Source organism: Lycorma delicatula, chromosome 1 (assembly GCF_047948215.1).
Source record: "Lycorma delicatula isolate Av1 chromosome 1, ASM4794821v1, whole genome shotgun sequence".
NCBI lineage: Eukaryota > Metazoa > Arthropoda > Insecta > Hemiptera > Fulgoridae > Lycorma > Lycorma delicatula.
In genome coordinates this window covers 215,472,335-215,492,868 of record NC_134455.1, presented here as the reverse complement: position 1 = coordinate 215,492,868, position 20,534 = coordinate 215,472,335, and the positions used below count along the sequence as shown (strand labels likewise).

At 30.2% G+C, this 20,534-nt stretch overlaps 1 protein-coding gene across 1 annotated transcript in view; it reads left to right on the top strand.

The window, feature by feature from the left end:
- Nucleotides 1-8,115: 8,115 nt before the first annotated feature.
- cysu (peroxidase homolog) overlaps nucleotides 8,116-20,534 on the top strand; it is a 219,000-nt gene continuing 206,581 nt past the window's right edge. Inside the window, exon 1 of the mRNA XM_075372261.1 lies at nucleotides 8,116-8,347. Within this exon, the coding sequence (XP_075228376.1) occupies nucleotides 8,337-8,347 (11 nt within the window). The 5' untranslated portion in view covers nucleotides 8,116-8,336. The remainder of the gene's footprint in view (nucleotides 8,348-20,534) is intronic.

The window sequence follows — 20,534 nt, the reverse complement described above, 5'->3', positions numbered from 1 at the left end:
TTTGACAGCAGGGTTCCCATCACGATTTGTATTGTTCAAAATTAAAATAGTCACTTGTATGTAAGTTTGTACTTAATCTAAGAAATGTTCGGTGTAAATAATTATATTCTTATAAGTTTTTTAAACAGACAACAGTACATCCACCAATGGGATTGTTATTAAACAAGCCTATGTCGTATGTGATTACTGTTAAGACATAAATTATAATACCATAAATAGTCAAATGTGGAAAATCACTGCCTTTATAAACTAACAAAAAACTAGTATAAAACATAACGATTTTAATAGTATATGTGAAAATAAATACGTGTAGCTATGATAATTTAATTGACGTCGATAATTCGCAATCTTCTGTTGGGTCAAGTGATTAATATAAAACGGAATGACTTCATAACTACAGTCCTTTAAAAATTCTTCTTAATTAAAGTAAAATATACGAATGTACATAAGGACGCGATTTGTAATACAAATACTTCTTAAATTACAAAGTTTCTTAGTCACATTAGATGAAGCTTAGTGAGGCTATTACGAAATTGTTAATCACCTGCTTAACTTTCTTACGATATTTTTATAAAATTTATTTTGAAATATTATCTCTTTGCCTTAATTTTTTGTTTAACTTAAAAAATAAAGTCGTTGTCCGACGATAAAAAAAGAACGTAATGTACGGTTTTTGAATAGAATTCAAAATATGTTCTCGATTTTGCAAATAAGTTTCTATAATTATTAAATTTTTGCCTAAAACTTCAATAATATAGACTAAGACACACTTTCTAGTATACGTAAAGTGAATTCGCTATACCTTTTCCTAACCGGTATGCTTTTGACACTACCACCGCAACCCATTCACTAGTCATCATTTATCATCATCTATCATTTTTTTATAGGTTGAAATTATACGTCACTATAATTCTATAAATATAAGGAGAGAAGCCTTACTTATAATCTGTCTTAGTCGGTTCGCTTTTAAAAATGTAAAAGCCTTTCTTCTTAGATGAAGAAAGACTAACTCCGAAGCAAACATGGAAATTTATGAGGCAGATAGTTGAGGGAGTAGAATGTAGTAAATATGTTGATATTAAATAATTGATATAAAACAAAAAGGAATGGAAACTAGCGTCAAACCAGGCAATTGACTGTTAACTGAAAAAATTCATAATTTTATAGCTGCTGTATGATACCAAGGAAATAGAAGAATTCTTAATACAAGTATGTTTCACTTACGTTACGAGCCGTAGTGCATTCATCCCAGATAATAATTTTACATTTTCTCAAAACTTCAGCCATGCCTGAATGCCTCTTTATGTTACACATTGCGTCTGGATTTGTGTAAATGTTCAATGGCAACTTGAGTGCTGAGTGCAACTTGAGTCCGCCCACCATCAAGCAAGTTCGCTGCAATGCCTTCTTCTTTCTTTCTTTCCTGTTTAGCCTCCGGTAACTACCGTTCAGATAATACTTCAGAGGATGAATGAGGATGATATGTATGAGTGTAAATGAAGTGTAGTCTTGTACATTCTCAGTTCGACCATTCCTAAGATATGTGGTTAATTGAAACCCAACCACCAAAGAACACCGGTATCCACGATCTTGAATTCAAATCCGTGTAATAATAACTGGCTTTACTAGGACTTGAACGCTGGAACTCTCAACTTCCAAATCAGCTGATTGTGGAAGTCGCTTTCACCACTAGACCAATGGATTCGCTGCAATGCCTGATGAAGCAATTGCCAACGCAAAAACGTTTCCAAAGTGCCACTATTTCTCGCTCCTCGCTCCATCTGCTCGATGTGGTTGTATTGGCAGCGTGTTGTTGCTCCTCATTGCCCATGAAGTAGATTTGCAAAAATTTTGCATTGGCATCAGGCATTGAGAACAAAGAACCAATTTGATGATACACTTGACCCTGAATCTTAAATGTTGATTCAAAATTACGACCTTCCTCATTCTGAACGATTTTTGTCATTTGGAAACAAGAATTGAATTTACGAATTTTACGCAAAAACAATTTCGATTTAGATGTGGCTCCAGCCAATAGGGTTTTCAATGGTTCTGGCGGCGAATTCAATGGTGGAAGTGAAACTTTTCCTGAGCGCAGCAAAGACCGGCCGATTCACCTTTGTATATAAATGCATGACAGTGTTGGCATTCTTTGTCCATATTACCGATGACAATTAGTGCATGTGATGAGTAGTCTATTTCCGGCTCATATTCGAATGCAAGGCGGTGAAGTGATGCCCGTGTCAATGCGCGACGTTCTTGCACGCGCTGTCGACCATGTGCTCTGTGTGCGTCGGTGACTCGTTGACGTGCCTCTCTTTGTCTCAGTGTATTAGCTCGAAGACGTTCATTCTGATGCTCTCGACGTTCATTTGCACGTGTGCATGCAACCGGTCTCTAAAATTTACATTGTCCGTCAATTGATCTTCTGCCGTTCTATTTAACTGACAGTTATGGTCTATTTGTGCATGCCGTGTACGTCGTAAAATTAATAATTAGTGTAATTAATACATTTTCATCCACATTACTGCTAATTTTCACTTAAGATCATTCTAAAAAAGTACTTCCTAAATTTTTTTTTAAAATTATAATTATATTTAATAATTTTGAAGTTTCATAACCATGTGATAGCTTAATTAATCAATTAATAAAAAAATTAAAGCACTGTAAAAAAAAGCAACGAAGTTAAAATTTTAGTCGAAATTTTTATCATTTTTCTCGTTCTTTATTTATTTTCTCATTCTTTATTTTAATATCTATTTTACCAAATTTTAGATAATTGTTAATTAAAAACAATTTTAGAACATTTTTTATAAAATTAATCAGCTAAAAAAATTATAACTTCAATTTTTTAAATATACTTTAAACTATAATTATTATATAAGTAACTTATATTTTAATTTTATAAATGTTATAATTTATTTTACAAACTTACAGTTTTATTTTCAAAGAGCCGTTCAATACTTCATAAGTTGCATAGAATCAAATGAGAACTGCCAATTTAAACTTGTAGGTTAAGTTAATTGTTATTGAATGAACGTGTATATATCATTAAAATTCATGTAAAATACTCACTTCAATACTGCACCTTACAAATTTGCACAATGTATATTGTTTAATTACACTTTAAACGTTATTTCAATAAATAATAATATAATATAATATTCTCAATAAGCGCGCAATTCTAAATGCGATCGCAGCGATGCCTACCGGATCCAATTGTGAACCTTAACCATCCCAAGATCAACAATATATAAATAAATAAATTAATTAAAAAAGCATTTTCCATTGGATCACATTGTGAATCTAAACCATTCTCTAATCACACACACAAAATTTCATTAAAATCAATCCAGCCGTTTAGGAGGAGTTCAGTTACATTCACACGGACAGAAGAAATATAAGAAATAAAGATTATTCCTTTTAAAAAGCATACTCCGTTATTTTTTTAGTAATGGAATTTGTAGGATTTGTAGGATATATTAAAAATTACAATAATAAAAATTAAGATTATAGGGCATTCAGTTGGAAAGTATCCTGAAATATTTCTGAAACATAATCTATTTTTTTTACATACAACTTAAAAAACTATTTCCCTTTCTAAATGCATAGATATGTGTTTCATAAGATTTTTTCGAAGCTATTATACAGCTTCCGATTTAAAGTTGTGGAATTCCCTTCTAATAGTTTCATAAAAATCTGGCTGCTCATTTCTTCAATTTGTTAACAAAGGCAATAGTTTTTAAATGTGTACTTTGAAACCGTATTTTGTCATTTTTATTAATAAAGTTTGTTTTTTAGCTCAAAAATTTTAGTTCCATTTTAAAATTTATTTCAAAACATCTTAACAATGGAAGAATTTATTATGTATATGCTAGCAAAGAAGGCGGCAGCAGACGCACGATTGGCATTTCGTTAATCGTTTTAATGACTACACCAGAACCTCAATACTTAATAAGAGAATGCTGCGGGTTAAGCATAGTAAGCTCTACTATTTTACACACTTACTTTCTTTTCAATATCCATTACCCAATAAAACAGTTCTTTGTTTTTTAATTAGATTTTTCAGATCTTTGTGATGAAATACTATTTGTTTCGATCTACTATCTTATTCTCTTATTTGTTATTCGGTATAACAATCCATTTTAAATAAATACTGTAATAAGGTTATTACAAATGATCCCCGTTCTGTCATCACACTATTATTTTTTATTTTTGAATTTTTATTTAAAACTTAAAGAAATGGATTTCATGACAATAGTAAGGTATACTTTTGTTAGTTCATCCATAATAGTTTTATCCCTGCGTTTTGTAAAAGAAAATGAAACTTACCAGAAAAACAAAATGTTTTTCCATAAAAATATTGTCGCAAGATCGTAAAATAGCTGATAGAAACGTACTGATCTAACTAGGAGCTCAGTTTAAACGTTTTACTCTCTGTAAGAACCGGGAATTATTATTTTTTTAAACATTTCGTACGGTAAACATTTCCTTATTTAAATTAGAGATATATGTTATTTCTTTTAAATGTTGCAATTTATTTTTTTCCATGAACAACAATGCTTGAAATGTAATTTATTTAATTATAAGAAAATATTAAATCAGAGAAATGTGATAATTGTTGGGGGGGACTACCACATGTTTTCCTATTGGTCCTGCAGTCGTTAATATCAAACATCATCATTAGATCCACTGACAAATAAATTATGTCAGTAATATATATGAAATGTATTTTATATGTATAATATATATTTATATATTTTAATTTTACTTTTGTTACAGTCAAGTTCGGATAGCAACAAACAATTATTTTCATTGGTTACTTATCTAGGATGATCCATTTTGTCGTTCAGATTTTGCATTATACATTGTCACAATTTTGGACATTGATTATTTTGTACAGAATAATCGTCTAATGGCCTCACCAGGTTTTTAGTAGGCTTACAAATTATTTACACGGTTTTTTATTTAGTTTCTACTGTTAGAATATTTTTTGTGTATATTCTGTATATTATAATTTGTATTATATTTACATGAAACTTTTAAGTAACATTAGATTTTAACTTTTTTTACTTCATAATATAATTTTTGTTTTATATCTACACTATATACGATGTAATTTGAATGATAGAACAAGAATCTCTACCTATATGTACACTAAAACCTGATGTATTTGAAGTTGTCACATATATAAAAATATGATCAGAATCGTCTAACCTGCAGAGGACAGGAAAGTCTCGAGGATGTCGCGTAACACAAAACCACTACTGTGGACTAATACTGATTAGGCAAGGCGACATTTAAACATTTTGTTGGTAAAATTAGTAAAAATCTTCCATACTTATTCAAAATATATCGAATCACTTTTGTATTTCACAAACATCATTTCATTCACGTCTTAATAATGGTTGTTTTTCACTACTAGTTAGTTGCAAGGTTTTATTACTGGGTTTTATTACTACTTTATAAAAAGAAAAGAATACTCGGTTCAGTAAACTTTAACCGTTTTTTATTTTGTAAGTGATCACTCACCACTGAAATAGTCGCTTGAATAATGGCTGAGAACCGAAAAACCAGTCTTCAAAAAATGTCAAAATAAAACTAGGCCGGTTTGGAGAAGATTTGTCCTATTGATTAGACAACCGATAGGACAAATTTTCAATATTCTTTTCGCAGTTTTCAAGCTGGGATAGTTAGTTTATAAGTTGTAGAAAGGACACTTTTCTTTAGTTACTTTCCAGCTTTTAAGACAAATTTCAGACATCAAGCAAAATTGCACATCTTAACAAAAAATAACCGGAATGAAATCTTGCCTCTTCAATTTTGTATCCTTATCATGAAGCAATAATTTGCTTATTATTTGTTTAGCTTCAAAACTAGTATATTTTCACGATCCACTGCCATTACTAATAATATAATGTTTACTGAAAATAATTACACAGATATTTTCTGTCAAGTCTATCCATTAGTAATGTTACTCCAACCTTACCAATTATTCTGTTTGTTCTTTCAAACAATTAATTATGATGATCACAGTCTACCAGCTGTAGCTGAAAATATTTCTAGCACATTTAACCTTTTTGCCGCATTAGACCGGTTTTCTTGATTCATAGATTTTTCTATAATTTTAATAACATCGAGAACTGTATTCTGATATTAATTGACTCCGGAAATAAGCGTTTTAAGGGGTAACAGTGATTGCAATTTTTATATCTCAGACAGAATTAAAAAACTGAATTCATTGTTCAGAAAATAAATGTCATGCTTCTTTCCCAAAACACGGTTTTCCGCCATTATATTTTGTACTAACCTAACAATTAAACATGCTGAAAAATTTTCAAACAATTCTTAAACTCTAGATATTTTTATAATATTGATAACAAGAAAATTGTTAATCAATATATCCTTCGTTTTAACAATTTGAATATTAAATCACATTTTTATCCCCTAACTCGTTTCTTAAATTAATACCAAAATAATTAGTGATAGCCGGTCAAAAATTTTAAACATCACGCGTATGAAAATTGGAAATCTGAAATTGATATAATGATAATACATAGCAGAAATAGAATTGGGTTAATACAATTAATAAAAATGTAATGCAACGCAAAGGATACAACATTTTTAAAGCTATTTATCGTTTCTAGCCGAATAATCACCTTGTAGAATATATCTATAAAGAAACGGATTTTCTTTATACACTCTGAATCGCTTTCACTTTTAACAGAATGAACTACTAATATTTGTTTTGTTTACACTTCTCCGCATCTCTTGTGAAATTGCGTAGCAAGGTCGAAGGCATTGAAAAACTGTCTACTCAATAAGAACATTCTACAATATTTGTCAAAATGTTATCTACAACCTTTTAAAATAATAATATTTCTTTTAAAAAAAAAACTATTATTCCATAAAAAGCGCGGTTTTTAACCAACAAAAACGTGGTTACAACAGAAGATCTGGTGTGTGTAGCGCGTGTTATCTAAAGTAAAATTTTAATAAGTTATTTACACACAATTTGTAAAGGCTAAACAAATTTAAATACGAAAACTGTACGTAAGAACAGCAAGTAAATCATAACACATCTAAACTTAAGTAAGAAAATCTGATGTGGACACCACATGACTTCCTTGTAGACGTACACATTTTTAAAGTACATAAAATTTATTTTACTAAAAATTTCTGATTTTTTTTTTTCATTATTATTATTGAATTATTATTTATTGTAAAAATGTTTTTACATCAGAGGTTAATATTTATTAATAAATCTATATATTTAAATTAAGAAAAAAGTTAAAAAAACGTTAAGATCAAAATTAAAATCCAAATTTTATCCGTATTTTATTTAACTATATCTCTGGAACCAATGAAAATAATTACCACTTATAATATATCGTTGAAAAGCTCTCAACGAGGGCTTAATTCTGCAGTTAAGAAAAAGTGAAAAATCCATATTCTTTTGAATTTTGGGTTTTTTTGGACACTTTTAGTCAAGTCGATTGCAATCAAGAGGGGAGGTGAGCACAACTAGATGTCACAACAGTCCTAAATCCAAAATTTCAACATTCTGGGCCTAATCGTTTTTGAGTTATACAAGATACACATGTACTTACGTACAAATGTCATGCCGAAACTAGTCAAAATGGATATATCCGTTTAAATTTGAAAACCGACATTTTTGCCGATCACAATACTTCCTTTTCTTCTTACAAGGAAGTAAAAATGTGTCTCTTCTTTATGTCGAATTCAAAAAACTTTTAAAAAATATAATCAGTAAAAGAAAAACGTACAAGGTATCTGTGGTGATAATTATTGTATGCGTTACAGCTACTGTGTGTGTGTGTGTGTGTGTGTGTGTGTGTATGTGTCTGTTTGTGATCGCGCGTGCGTGTTATTATTGCTTTATTACAAAAATATACAATTCTGTACTATTTTAAGTAAAACTAAGCAACAAATATTGTTTTAAGTAATGCTTTCAAAGAAGTGTACGTCAACATTCGATGTGCAATGTGGTTTTTACGAGCGCTTATGTATTTGTATAACTGTGTACCGTCAGTTTGTGTGCGGAGAAAGGAAAGTGAAACAGGTAGCTAGTGTGTTAGTGGACTCGTGGTCGGGGCAGGAGTGACGACTGTGGCGGCTACAGTCGGTGAAGAAGTCTCGTGCAGATCGTCTCAGTCGTATAACAGAGAGTAGAGAGTAGAACACGGTCTGTTTGTTTGTTTGTATGATTGAGTGTCTGTTTGTTATCTGTGTGCTGTTGTGTATAGAGGACGTGTATAGAGGACTGTTGTGTATAGAGAATCGACTGTACAGCTCTAGTTAGGGGAAAACTCAACATGTTTAACAGGTAATTCTCCTTTTTCTAAGATTAAATTGTAATTATCGATAAATTTTAAACATTATAATTTAGTAAACGGCATTTCCACTAACATTATGAACTATGTAATGTCCTTCCTGGATAAGTTGGCAATTAGCAGAACAATAGAGTAATCGGAAAAATGTGAAAATCACTACCGATAAAAAAAATCAATCTAAAATGTTTCTGTACCTTTCCGACAATTAATTAAACCCATTTTTTTTTCTTAATAAAAGTAACAGAGAAAAAACAAAAAAATACGCGTAATAAAAATAAAAACTCGTAATTCATCAAAAAATCCTAATAGAAAGTAATCGTACAGTTATATTTTAAATTAAATTAATAAAAAAATTACAATTGTTACCAACTAGTAACATTTCCATAGATCGTTTAATTAAAGAAAAAATTGAATTTTCTCGGTAACGTAAACCTGAACAAAGGTGACGCTTCTGCAAGAAATAATAGAGAAGTTAAACCTTGTAAAAATTATGGAAAATACGAGTACAACGATTTTTTATTCGTTTTTTTAAAATTTTAATACAACATTAACGAAATCACTACATCATGGAATCCATTAATGTTTTTAATGAAATTTGCTTCTCCTATAATTCAGAAATTATTTGGTTATATAAATACAATATCATAAAAATGATATAGAGTAGGCGTGAAGGCCTAATAATGAGAGGGGTAGAAAAATGAATTACAGATTATTAATGCGATTATATTTTTTCAATTTTTCTACATTCCGGAAATTCTCTCACAGTAGGAATTGCATTTGCAAAATTAGAATTTTGATTTGTTCTTCGAGAAAAGCGGCAGTAAATTTTGTCGGTTTAATGATTTCATCATTTTACCTTTAAAAATTGGTAAACACTTTCATATAAATGTTTTGCCACAAAATGTTACTGGTCAAAATTGGGACACGGCTACCAGTCACTGCTTTTATCTTCCTGATCGCTATGTCATTATTTTCTTACTTATTTACTTAATTTATTATTTTGGGACTCTGTGGAAAATACAATTAAAATCTCATTATAATGTACATTTTATTCCCTCGTAATCTTGTACAATTTTTTTTAATAGAAAGAATCCGTGATTTTACGGAGATAATCAAAATAGACAGAAAAAATAAGTGGATAGCATGACATTAAATAAAATGAATAATAATGAAATTTCACCAGTAATGAAAAAAACTACGACTAGAAATATACATTTTTTTTATATCTTGTTATTGTTGTAATTTTTTTTTATATATCTTCTTTGAGTTATAAAATAATTAAGTCATTTTATAATTCATTATTTAGTATGCTATTAAATATTAATATATCAGATTAGATTCTTGGGAAAAAATGAAAACTCGGCAAGAAGAAACTGAAGTAAATTACATTAAACATTACCAGATAAGTGTGCAAGAACAAATGAAAAATAAAATCGTCCTTCTGTATTAGGTAGCTGCCACAGGAAAAAGGTTGATCTTGAATATCATTGAGGTTTCTATTTTCCTCTTATAAAATACTTTTAAAGTTTTACATAAAGATAAACTAATTTTATAAACTCGTGTATTGTGCTAGAAAAGAATAGATTACCGATTTCAGCGTTAAAATATCTATTTAATTCACGCGTTATACGGTTAGCTATACATAGTCACAAGCAAAATGCTTGTGAGTAATTTTTTACGAGTGCCTTGTTCAGTGAAGGATTTTTAATTGAAATCTTCGTCAGTCAGATTCCATACTCCAAGTACAGTTTCTACATGTTAATGTAAATCCGAAAACTTCTTCGCACAATTTAAGTTCAAAAGAGCCCGGGTGTAACGTCTTTACATCTATTGCCAGGTCTGCTCTTATTAGCCTTATAATGAAACTCTTGATCAGAATCATTTAGTAATTAAAAGAAGTAAAATATTTTTAAAAACCTTTGACCGTTGCAATTATGTACTTTTTCAATACAGTCTGAATTATTAAACCAAACACACTATATTAAACTATTAATTTGTATTTGACAAAACTTCTCGAAATTTATCTGCAAGTCCTGCGCTTTAATATAAACCATTTTTACTGAATAATAAATAAAAAGAACATATCGACAACTAAAAACAGAAACTAAATTGATAAAAATACCGGCATACTCGATACGATTGAAAACCCCTAAAAAAATTTTTCTTTTTGATTAGGAACGATTAGAAAGTAATTACGTAAACTTTACAGAAATCTATTTTGTCTTTCGAAAGTTGCACTCCAATATAAGAGAAAAGTTTTCGAATGTACTCGGCACACGGTAGACCAAAAATACTTAACTTCTCTTTGGGACATCGCGACGACAGATCATTGATAAAATATTATTGTAATTATTATTAATCTTTATATTATTGTTAATCTAGTTATATTTTACAAATATATTATATATATATATATATATATATATATATATATATATATATATATATATTAAAAAGTTTAGTTAAATTATAAGTAATTTAAATAAGATAGCAGATATGAATTGTTTTTACTGATCGGCTGGATAATATCTAGTTTAATTAAGAATATTACTTCAACTTGATTTAAAGTCCCATTTTGAAGGAATACTCTGAAAGTTGGGGTTAAGTTAATAACTTTGCCTTAGGAATAGTAGTGTAGATTGGATAAAATCTCTAACTGTAATTCCGCTTACCTCCTATCGTGAGGGAGCAATCTCTGGATATAAAAAAGAAATATAGTTAATATATACTATAGTTATTAACATTATATAGCTAATGTATATTAATTTATTCATTAATTGGTGCGAGAAATAAATTTAATTTAAAAAAATTATCTATTTTTCATGTTTATGCAGCTTGAGTTTGATATTCAGATATCTGGCATCACATATGTAATTCTTTTCTAAGAATGAAAATATTAATTAAAATTCTTTTTGAATCGAACTTAAAATTTTATTATATTTCAAAGTTAATAAGGAATGTAAATTCGACAAATAATGACTAATAACAGGATTCTCGTAATTTTTCAGATTTACTTCAGTATATTTTAAATTAAAAATACTGATAACTTTTATGAATATGCAAAGAGGACATAAAAATCAAGAGGCATTATAAATCTATTTAATTTCTAATTTTTTTCATTCAGTATTTTCAAGGAAGGCGCTACTAGATTTCTGTGAGGCAGTATTGACAAAAATTTATTTTTTATACAACTATGTTTAAGGAGGTGGATCCCTATTCCAAACGTCTAAAACGTTTTTGCAGTAAAAGAGAATACTAGAATACTGAGAATACAAAGATTAGAGAAATGAAGTCATAAGAATAACAGTTAACTGCATGATTAAATTTCAGTATTTGGATTAGTAAAAGCTATCTCCGTATCGTGTTTTTATGACGACCTAAATTAAAAAATAAACCAGATTAAGTGGGAGAATAATAATTATTTATAAATTTAAAAAAAAAAATTTCTCAAAAAAAAAAGGTTAAAAAAATTTTCAATTGTTACGGTTTTCAAGTAGAATGCAGTGAAAAGCTGTACAATCTTTATCAGTATTGTACTGATTGTGAATGGCGTGTATATTTGATCAAGAATTCAATTGATATTGTGTAATGCATTCACAATTCCTTTTAAAATTTGCAACTAAGTAGCTGCATGTAAACTTTCGTTAAAGGTTTCTTTAATAGCAGGTTAAAATCTTTTAGCTTAAGTGATAAAATAGAATTCATTAAGTTTTAAAAAACGGGTTTCGTGATGTTAGTGCTGCTCATTTTTAGTATACGATCAGATTTAGTTTAGATAGATTTAGTATCATTGTATGTTATATAATGTGATTCAAGTTGTGTGAAGATAACCGCATGAAACGATCGTCTACGGGAAAAAACAGTAAATTCTTCTTTTGGAAAGTCTTAATTTTATAGATTTAATCAGTTTAAGAAATGGAAAATTCCTATTAAATAAGAATGTATTAACAGCATTCACTTTAAAATGAAAGACAAGTGCGTGCTTTAGTTCTCCTGAAAACAAAACTGAATGAGGCTTTGTCAATTCACGCGAAGGTATTTTAATTGCTTGTCGTTATTTATTGAGAAAAGCGTAAGAAGCTTAAAAAAATAGTGTACTAAAGTAGCATAAAATTAATTTGAATCGAGCGAAAGTTCAACTATTAATATTAAGTAAAAGAAAACACATTATAAATTTAACGATTTGAGAGTTGTGTTACGTGACGGATTGAGACGTGGTGTAACCGGGTTGATCCTTATATTGTATTATTAATGTATCACATCTTAATGTATAATGACTTTCTTTTATAACTAATCTAAACTAGTTATCCACTGCCATACAGAATAAATTTAAAACATTACCGTTACAAAAAAAAAGATATTGTGCATTTTTTCTTTACAATACCTGGAACGGAAAACATATCTTCCCTCGATATTCAATGCATTACTCTCTCTTGAAAGTTGAAATTTAGTAGCATAAGTTTTGATAATCAGTTTATTTATTTGCATGTACCAGAAGTATTAATTAACTGTGAATAGTTTACACTACGAAATAAAAATAGTAAAAGTTAAATTAATAATAATTTTTATATATTAGAGAAACGTTCTACACAGTGCATTCAGTCACAACGCAGTTATTACCTATTCTTCAATAGTTACGTAAATATGTATTTGCACGTATCATGAAGTTCGTTATTATTTGGAAATTGCGATAATTAATTTCCCGAATTATTGTAGCTTTATTTTTGAACTAACATTCATTTGAAATCATGATTGTTATTGAATCTATTTGAAAACTAATTTCTTTGTTAATCTTGTAAAATAGTGGATAATTTCTTTTAATGATTGCATTTGAAACCTGGTTTTTTTTCTTAACATCATAAAATAGTGGATTTTTTTTTATCTGCAAAATCTTTATGGTAAGATCGAATTTTTTCTTGAGAATTTCCAATCATTAAAATATAACAGGCCAGAACACTGTCAGTAACAAAACCAAAAATAAGTGTAGATATCACTTTCCTAAATGGTATCGCTCATCTTTTCAGGTTTTAATATTTATTATCTATTCTAATATTAAATAATTCCTAATGTGATTATTATTATATAATATTTTTAATATCATTACATTAGGTTTTTCATTATTGTTATTACTAATAAGCTTATGATATTACAGCAGTAATTGTTTTATTGTCACTACAATAGACAAATGATAGAGTTGGTCGTATTGTGATTTCAAAACTTTATCTTCATCACCACATTTAACTTTTTTTTATTTCTTCTCATTCGTTTTCTTTCTTTTAAGATTAAATATTGTCCTTCAAATCAGCGGTGCAACTGAATTGAGTTAGCTAATACTAACGTTAAGCAACTAATGTACAAATATCCTTTTTTTTCCTGGATGACCCGGTTACCAATTATAGCTAGAAATATACAGTTGTATTTATGCCTCTCATAGTTATCGCAAAAAAAGAGTATCACCGCAAATAAAAGAGGTCACCTCTTATATGAGGTGGCATTCAGTTATTGTAGTGTTGCATATAGAAATGATTAGTGGTGATTAGTGGAAATGATTAGAAGGTGTAAACAAATATAATAACAATGATTCCTAATTTTACACTGCTGTGGCATTTTATTATTTTCTCGTCTGTGTTTTATTTTTGTGAACGAGAGTATTTTTCATTAGTTATGACAAACGTCTTAAGAAAAAACTAAATCAAAAGTGATGATGTCTTTTGATGTAAGTATATTAATGAAGGCATTTCTTGCACTTTTGGGGGACTTTTTAAATAAATAGTAATTAAATACCTTATCTTAATCAGTACATAATAATACACTAAACAGTTCACGTAAAATGGTAGATATGCTTGTTACAGTTACAAAAATGAGGGAAACCTTGATCACAGCACCCTCACAAAATACATACTTTTTTTTATAAAATAAGAAAGAGATGTACTTAAAACTCACATTGAATATCTAAAATTTAAACACGTATAATAATGAAGTGAAGATATTAAATATCTAAAAAAAAAAATTGCTAATTGCAATTCGGAAGACGTTAACGAAAATGATTTATTTGAATATATATTTATGTATCCGTTGAATTGAGAATATGCAGAAGATTCTGAGATGGTTTTATTGTTTAATTAATATTAGTTAAAAATTCATCGAGAGAGTAATATTGTTTCTGTAAAAGAGAATTTTTCATTTTATTTGAAATTAAATTTTTTAAATGATTCGGTAATTTATTGAAATTGGCAACGTAAGCATAATATGATATTTATGGTCAAAGGTATTTAAAAAATACCTTTGGCCATAATTACGAAAAAAACTACAGATAAATAATAGAAATTTTAAAAAAACGACTGCCAAAAACAAAACACTGCTGATAAACATTACTCTTTAATATAGGATTACTAATAATAGAATAATTAAATGGCGTGCTGGTAACAATTCTGCTTGTAGTACAATCTTTTTTTCATTTTTTTCATTTTATTTACAAACACACACACACACATATATATATATATATAGGCTACGGTGGAAATAACATAAGTACATACGAGGGATATCTCTAAAGTAAAGACCCCTGGGAAATTTTTTTCCTTAAGATTGGAGAACCTCTGTCGTTCATGGCCACGCTAGTAATGTACACATTGCATTGTTGTCTGTATGCTGTCGCGTTGTAGTATCTTTGATTACGTGTGAGTTATTACGTTATAAAATGAACAGGAAAATCGATATTGCCACCGACTGTGAAATACGTGGAGTCATACGTTTTTTAAACCATCGAAACGTTAAGCCGGCTGAAATTCATCGGCAGTTGGTTGCTGTGTACGGTGATAATGTAATGAATGAAAGAAACATCTGAAGATGGAGTGAAAGGTTCAGAAATAACAGAACTAATGTGCACGATGAAGAACGTTCGGAGAGGCCCTCGATAATCACCGAGGACTTGTTGAAACGCGTCGATGATGAAATCAGAAAAGATCGTCGCTCAACGATTTTTGACCTGGCCCTTCTTTTTCCTGATGTTTCAAGAGCTGTTATCAGTCGCAATGTTCATGACCGTTTAGACTTCAGAAAGGTTTGTGCACGTTGGGTGCCGCACGTTTAACGGAACATCACAAACTAACTCCGAATGGGATCCTCTTTAGAATTTTTGGTTTTTCGCTTTAGAAAAGGTGATGAGTTCCTTAATTCAATTGTTACCGGCGATGAAACGTGGATTTCCTATTACCCGCCAGAGAGAAAACGGCAGTCAAGTGAATGGCGTCATCTTCAATCATCAACCAGACCAACAAAAGTCAAGTCACAGCCGTTTGGACGCAAACTGATGGCCAGTCTTTTGGGATCGATTTTGTACACTGCTGATCGATTTCATGCCACGTAAAACGACTATAAATTCAGAAGCCTATTGCGAAACTCTACGCAAGTTACTGCGCGCCATTCAAAATCGGCAACGTGGGCGGCTGACCGACCGTGTCGTTCTGCTGCATGACAATGCACCTCCATATGCGGGTCCGACACGTGATTTACTGAGAACATTTGGATGAGAAATTTACGATCACCACTATATAGTCCGGACTTAGCTGCTTCTGATTACCATTTGTTTGGGAAATTAAAAGAATTTTTGAGTGGTAAGCAATTCACGGGTGAAGTTGAACTTAAAAAATTCTGTTAATCAGTGGCTAAATGGACTGGCGGCAGAAAAATACGACGAGGATACATTGAAACTGGTGAATCGCTACGATAAACGTCTTAATTTATGTGGCGATTATATAGAGAAGTAGTAAAGGTATGTAGAAGAGAAATAAAAAATATTTGTAGTTTTCAGAATAGAGTTTTTTACAATGAAATCTCACGAACATACACCCTAAATACAGTACATTCCATTTGAGCTGCGTACCAATCAGTTACAGATTTGACTTCATTTTATATAGTCTGTAGACACTTCCGATAACGTAAGGATTCCAACGCGGGGTCATACAGAGGTACATCCAAATCGGTTGAGCTGCTACGATGGGAAAAAACATGCATACATACACCCTAAACCCATTACACTCGTTTTTGGTCAATCACGTAATAAACGGATTTGTTCAAAAATTGATGTTTTTATGAGTGAGAAGTTGAAGAAAATTATTTATATTTTTGTTTAATGACCAAGAATACTTATTACATTTAAATAAGTGGTTCGACTGCATTTAAATACCTTACTTAGCTGTTCAATAGTAGAACTTTTTAATCTTAATATCGTAGAATGTAAGGAACATGCTAAAATATAGTATTGGAAGATGTGCCAAATGAGCTTGTTTTATTTGTTATTATATTAACCGGTTGTGTTTAGTTCGTTCGGCCCCCGGCCAGCGTTTGGAGAAAGCTGAATATCCGACCGGTGTCGGACACTTAGCTGAAACACATTACAGTATAACCGAAGTTAACGATTAAACAATAACGTATTTCATTGCTATCTCCTCCTATAGCGAATCAAATGAGACAACACTGCTCATTTGTACACCTTTACCGATGCCAAGGGACAACTTAGCATTACGACTTTCACTGTCTTTTAAGAATATCTCTTTGCAATATATACGATAGCAATAAACATAAAGCAAGTACTAATTATGTTACGGTATTTAAAAATTAGATACATTTACAACAGAAAAGAAAATATATCACGGCCGATTTGTTGATTATTAAACTGTATATTCAAACTGAAAAAATTTTAACTTCTGTTGTCTTACCCAGTGTTGGTTTTTCGGCATCAAATTTTTCTTATTCAATTTTCTAAAATCTGAATGATCTTAGTTTTCAAGTTAACTGTAATAATAATAATCTACTCTGTAATTTCTTTTGATATTATCCGGTCTCAATCCAACTGGTCCTAAAACAGATCAATTAAATTGATAACATTTAATTTTAAATCTAACAAAAAAGTATGACTATAGGTTATACAATACTAGCAGTAGTACTAGCATCTGTGTTAGTGTACATCTTCACGTACATATTTTTACATGAACATGTATGTAAAATAACATTTTGTAAAATCAATCAGCAGCTATGGAGAGCACCTCACAATAATTATTGATACGAATAACATTTAGGATAGTTCTGGCCAGTATTAAGAAAATCGATATTTCTTATCGTTTCTTATTAAATATCTTTTCATTACCTAATATTGTAAATAAAATTTATGATGCGTATTTATCTACCCCGCGCCACTAAAAATGGACTTCGTTTTCGCAGACAAAATAACAATATGTATTTATCTTTTCATAAGGTAAATATAGATTGCCACATTCATAAAGTTTTGTACATTTTTACTGAAGGAGAGATAAATTCTGTAGTATGTGAAAAATTCCAAGACTTGTTTATATGTAATTCCATATTTGTTTATATGTATGTTTTCCATTATTTTCATGACTAGGATAGGTTATGAAAGTCCCGGTAGAACTTCGTGATACATTCTGTATATATACAGAGCGATTCAAGAGGAAAAAGAAATAATTTGGTTTCCGGTTTTAGAACTTGATAAAAGGGAAAAGGGTCATAAGAACATTATGTCCTATTATGGTTTATTATCGAGTAACGGCTAGCGAAATATTTCGCCCGGATTTCAATTTCCCTGATAAAATGAGGTCATACTGAAATTTTTAAGTCCTTATATAAGGGGAAAACTTTATGGTTTCTTATATTTTCTGACCTGAAAATTCAAATAAAACGGTATCCCAGAACTGTATATCCCGCAGTTTTCATGATATCCAACGAAAAACAGAAAAATTTGATAACGAAAAATACGTTTTTCAGGCTTGAAGTACAACTTTGTTAAATGACTAACAAATGAGTAAATTTTATACAAAACTTGTACAGAATTTAAATCTGTGAAAATCTATGTAATAAAGGCTATAAAAATCAAAAAATAAATCAAATTTTATTATTATAAACAAAACTTAACAGAAAAATGTTACGAATATGCAGAAACTAAAAAAAAACTATTTTCAGTACAATAAAATTTAGACCTTTGAAAAAACTGAAAAAATTTTATTTTACTTAAAAAATACTTATTGTGGTTAATACTAAATTGAATGATGCTACACAGCAGCTGCAGAATGCAATTAGCACGCGTTGAAACTATCGGAAGGTACACACGCTACCGAAAGCCAAAAACACCAAGTGCAATCAAAGAAGCCACAGAATTCTCTGAACGCATCAGAAGAATCAGAGAATTGTGGTTAATACTGTAATAATTTACTATAAATGTTCGAAAATTCCACCAATGACATCGACGAACTTTTCAATTTGTTTCCTTACATTATTTTTCGCTAGCCAAATGATACGTCAACGCATTCTTTGATGAGGGCAGCAGCATTAATAATGCGAGTCATCAGTTCATCACATGTGTCTACTTTTTACCTCGCATTTCATCCATCCCAATAAACAGCAATCTAAGAGAGTAAGGTGATCTAGGTGGCCAATTTGCCGGCCCTCTACATCCAATCCATTCACCAGTAAATTTTTCATCTAAGAACCGTCTTACTTCATTCGTGAAATGTACTGGTGCTCCATCAAGGAGATAGTCATTTCAATTCGTTTCGCCAATGAGAAATTTTCAACCACGGTAAGAAATTCATTGTTTAAAAGTTCCAGATAATTTCTCCCCTGACAAGTTGTTCTGTTATGAAAGGGCGTTTCAATTTGTTGTCGATCATGTCACACCAAACGTTCACCAAAAGTCACTGCCGGAAATTTGATTCAACCACAGCATGTAGGCTTTCTTCAGACCGCCGATGTGAATTCCGTATGTTATTTACGCCATTAAGGGTAAAAGTCACTTCGTCTGAAAATAGTATGAATTATTGTAATTATTGTTAATTAATAGGTTATACTGGTCCTTATATAAGGCCTTAAATATTTCAGTATGAACTCATTTCCGGGTGAAATGAAATCCGGGCTAAATTTTTCGCTAGCCGTAACTTGATAACAAATCATGGTGGGACATAAGTTTGTATGAACCTTTTTCCTTATATCAAGCTCTAAACCAGTTACCAAATTATTTCCCTTTCCTTCTGAACCACCGTGTATATATGTGTATACGGTACAGAAACAAAATTGTAGATTAAAATAATTTTTAAAGTTAAGAAATTTATAATTAATTTAAAAAATTCAACTAATAGCAGTAATTAATCAATTACAAGTGTAATTTATTAATTACTTATTTTTAACTAATAGGAATATCATAATTATTGTATATAATAATTATTTTTAACCGATTGAGAAAACTGCAGTCGTCTGGCACGATCACCAAGCTATAGGTATTGAACTTTCTGAACATGGTAAGGACGCAGTCCGTGAGCATGTAATATACTTCATACTGTATTTTGTGGAATGTTGAGACGTGTAGAAATTCTTCGCGTGCTCTTTGTAGGAGTAAACTATAATACCTAAAGAATGTTTTCCCTTTCATCACCGTGTACCGGTAGACGTTCAGATGAAACACAGGTACTGGGAAGTGTACCATTCTCTCGGTCCAAGTAAAATCTAAATTTATCGTACTAAAAACAGGTGTTTTTATTTTTTTACATTCTTAACATTTTACTACGGGAAATATAGTTTTGTAACACATTTTATGAAAATTTTCAGATCAAAAAACATAAAAAATCCATCAAGGTTTTACTTTAATAACGCTTTAAAAACTTCAGTGTGACCTCATTTCACAGAAAACTGAAATCCGGGCCAAATATAGTAATTAAATATACTCGATAAAAAATATAGCGAAAATATTACTCGATAGTAGTGTAATTTTTCCCCTCAGCGAAAATATTACTCGATAACAATGTGTTTTTAGACATATTTTGTGTTTCATAATTTTATGAACCTTTTCTTATTTCAAGCTCTAGAATCAGTTCCCAAATTATTTCCCTTTCTTTCTGAATCACCCCCTCTCACTCCTTCCCTTCCACCCTCTATCTATCTATCTATCTCTGTGTGTGCGCGCGAGTGAATAATTGAAAATTTATTTTTTCAATCATTTTATAAATTTTTTTTGTGAAAAAAGAGAGTACTATTAGCCATTTGATTTTATTGAAGTCGTCATACACCTAGTCATACAATATACTCGTTTTGTTAAGATAAATCATTTTATATTTATTTCATAAAAATTACCTCAGGTGTTCTAGATTTTCAGGGAGACAAACAAACATAACA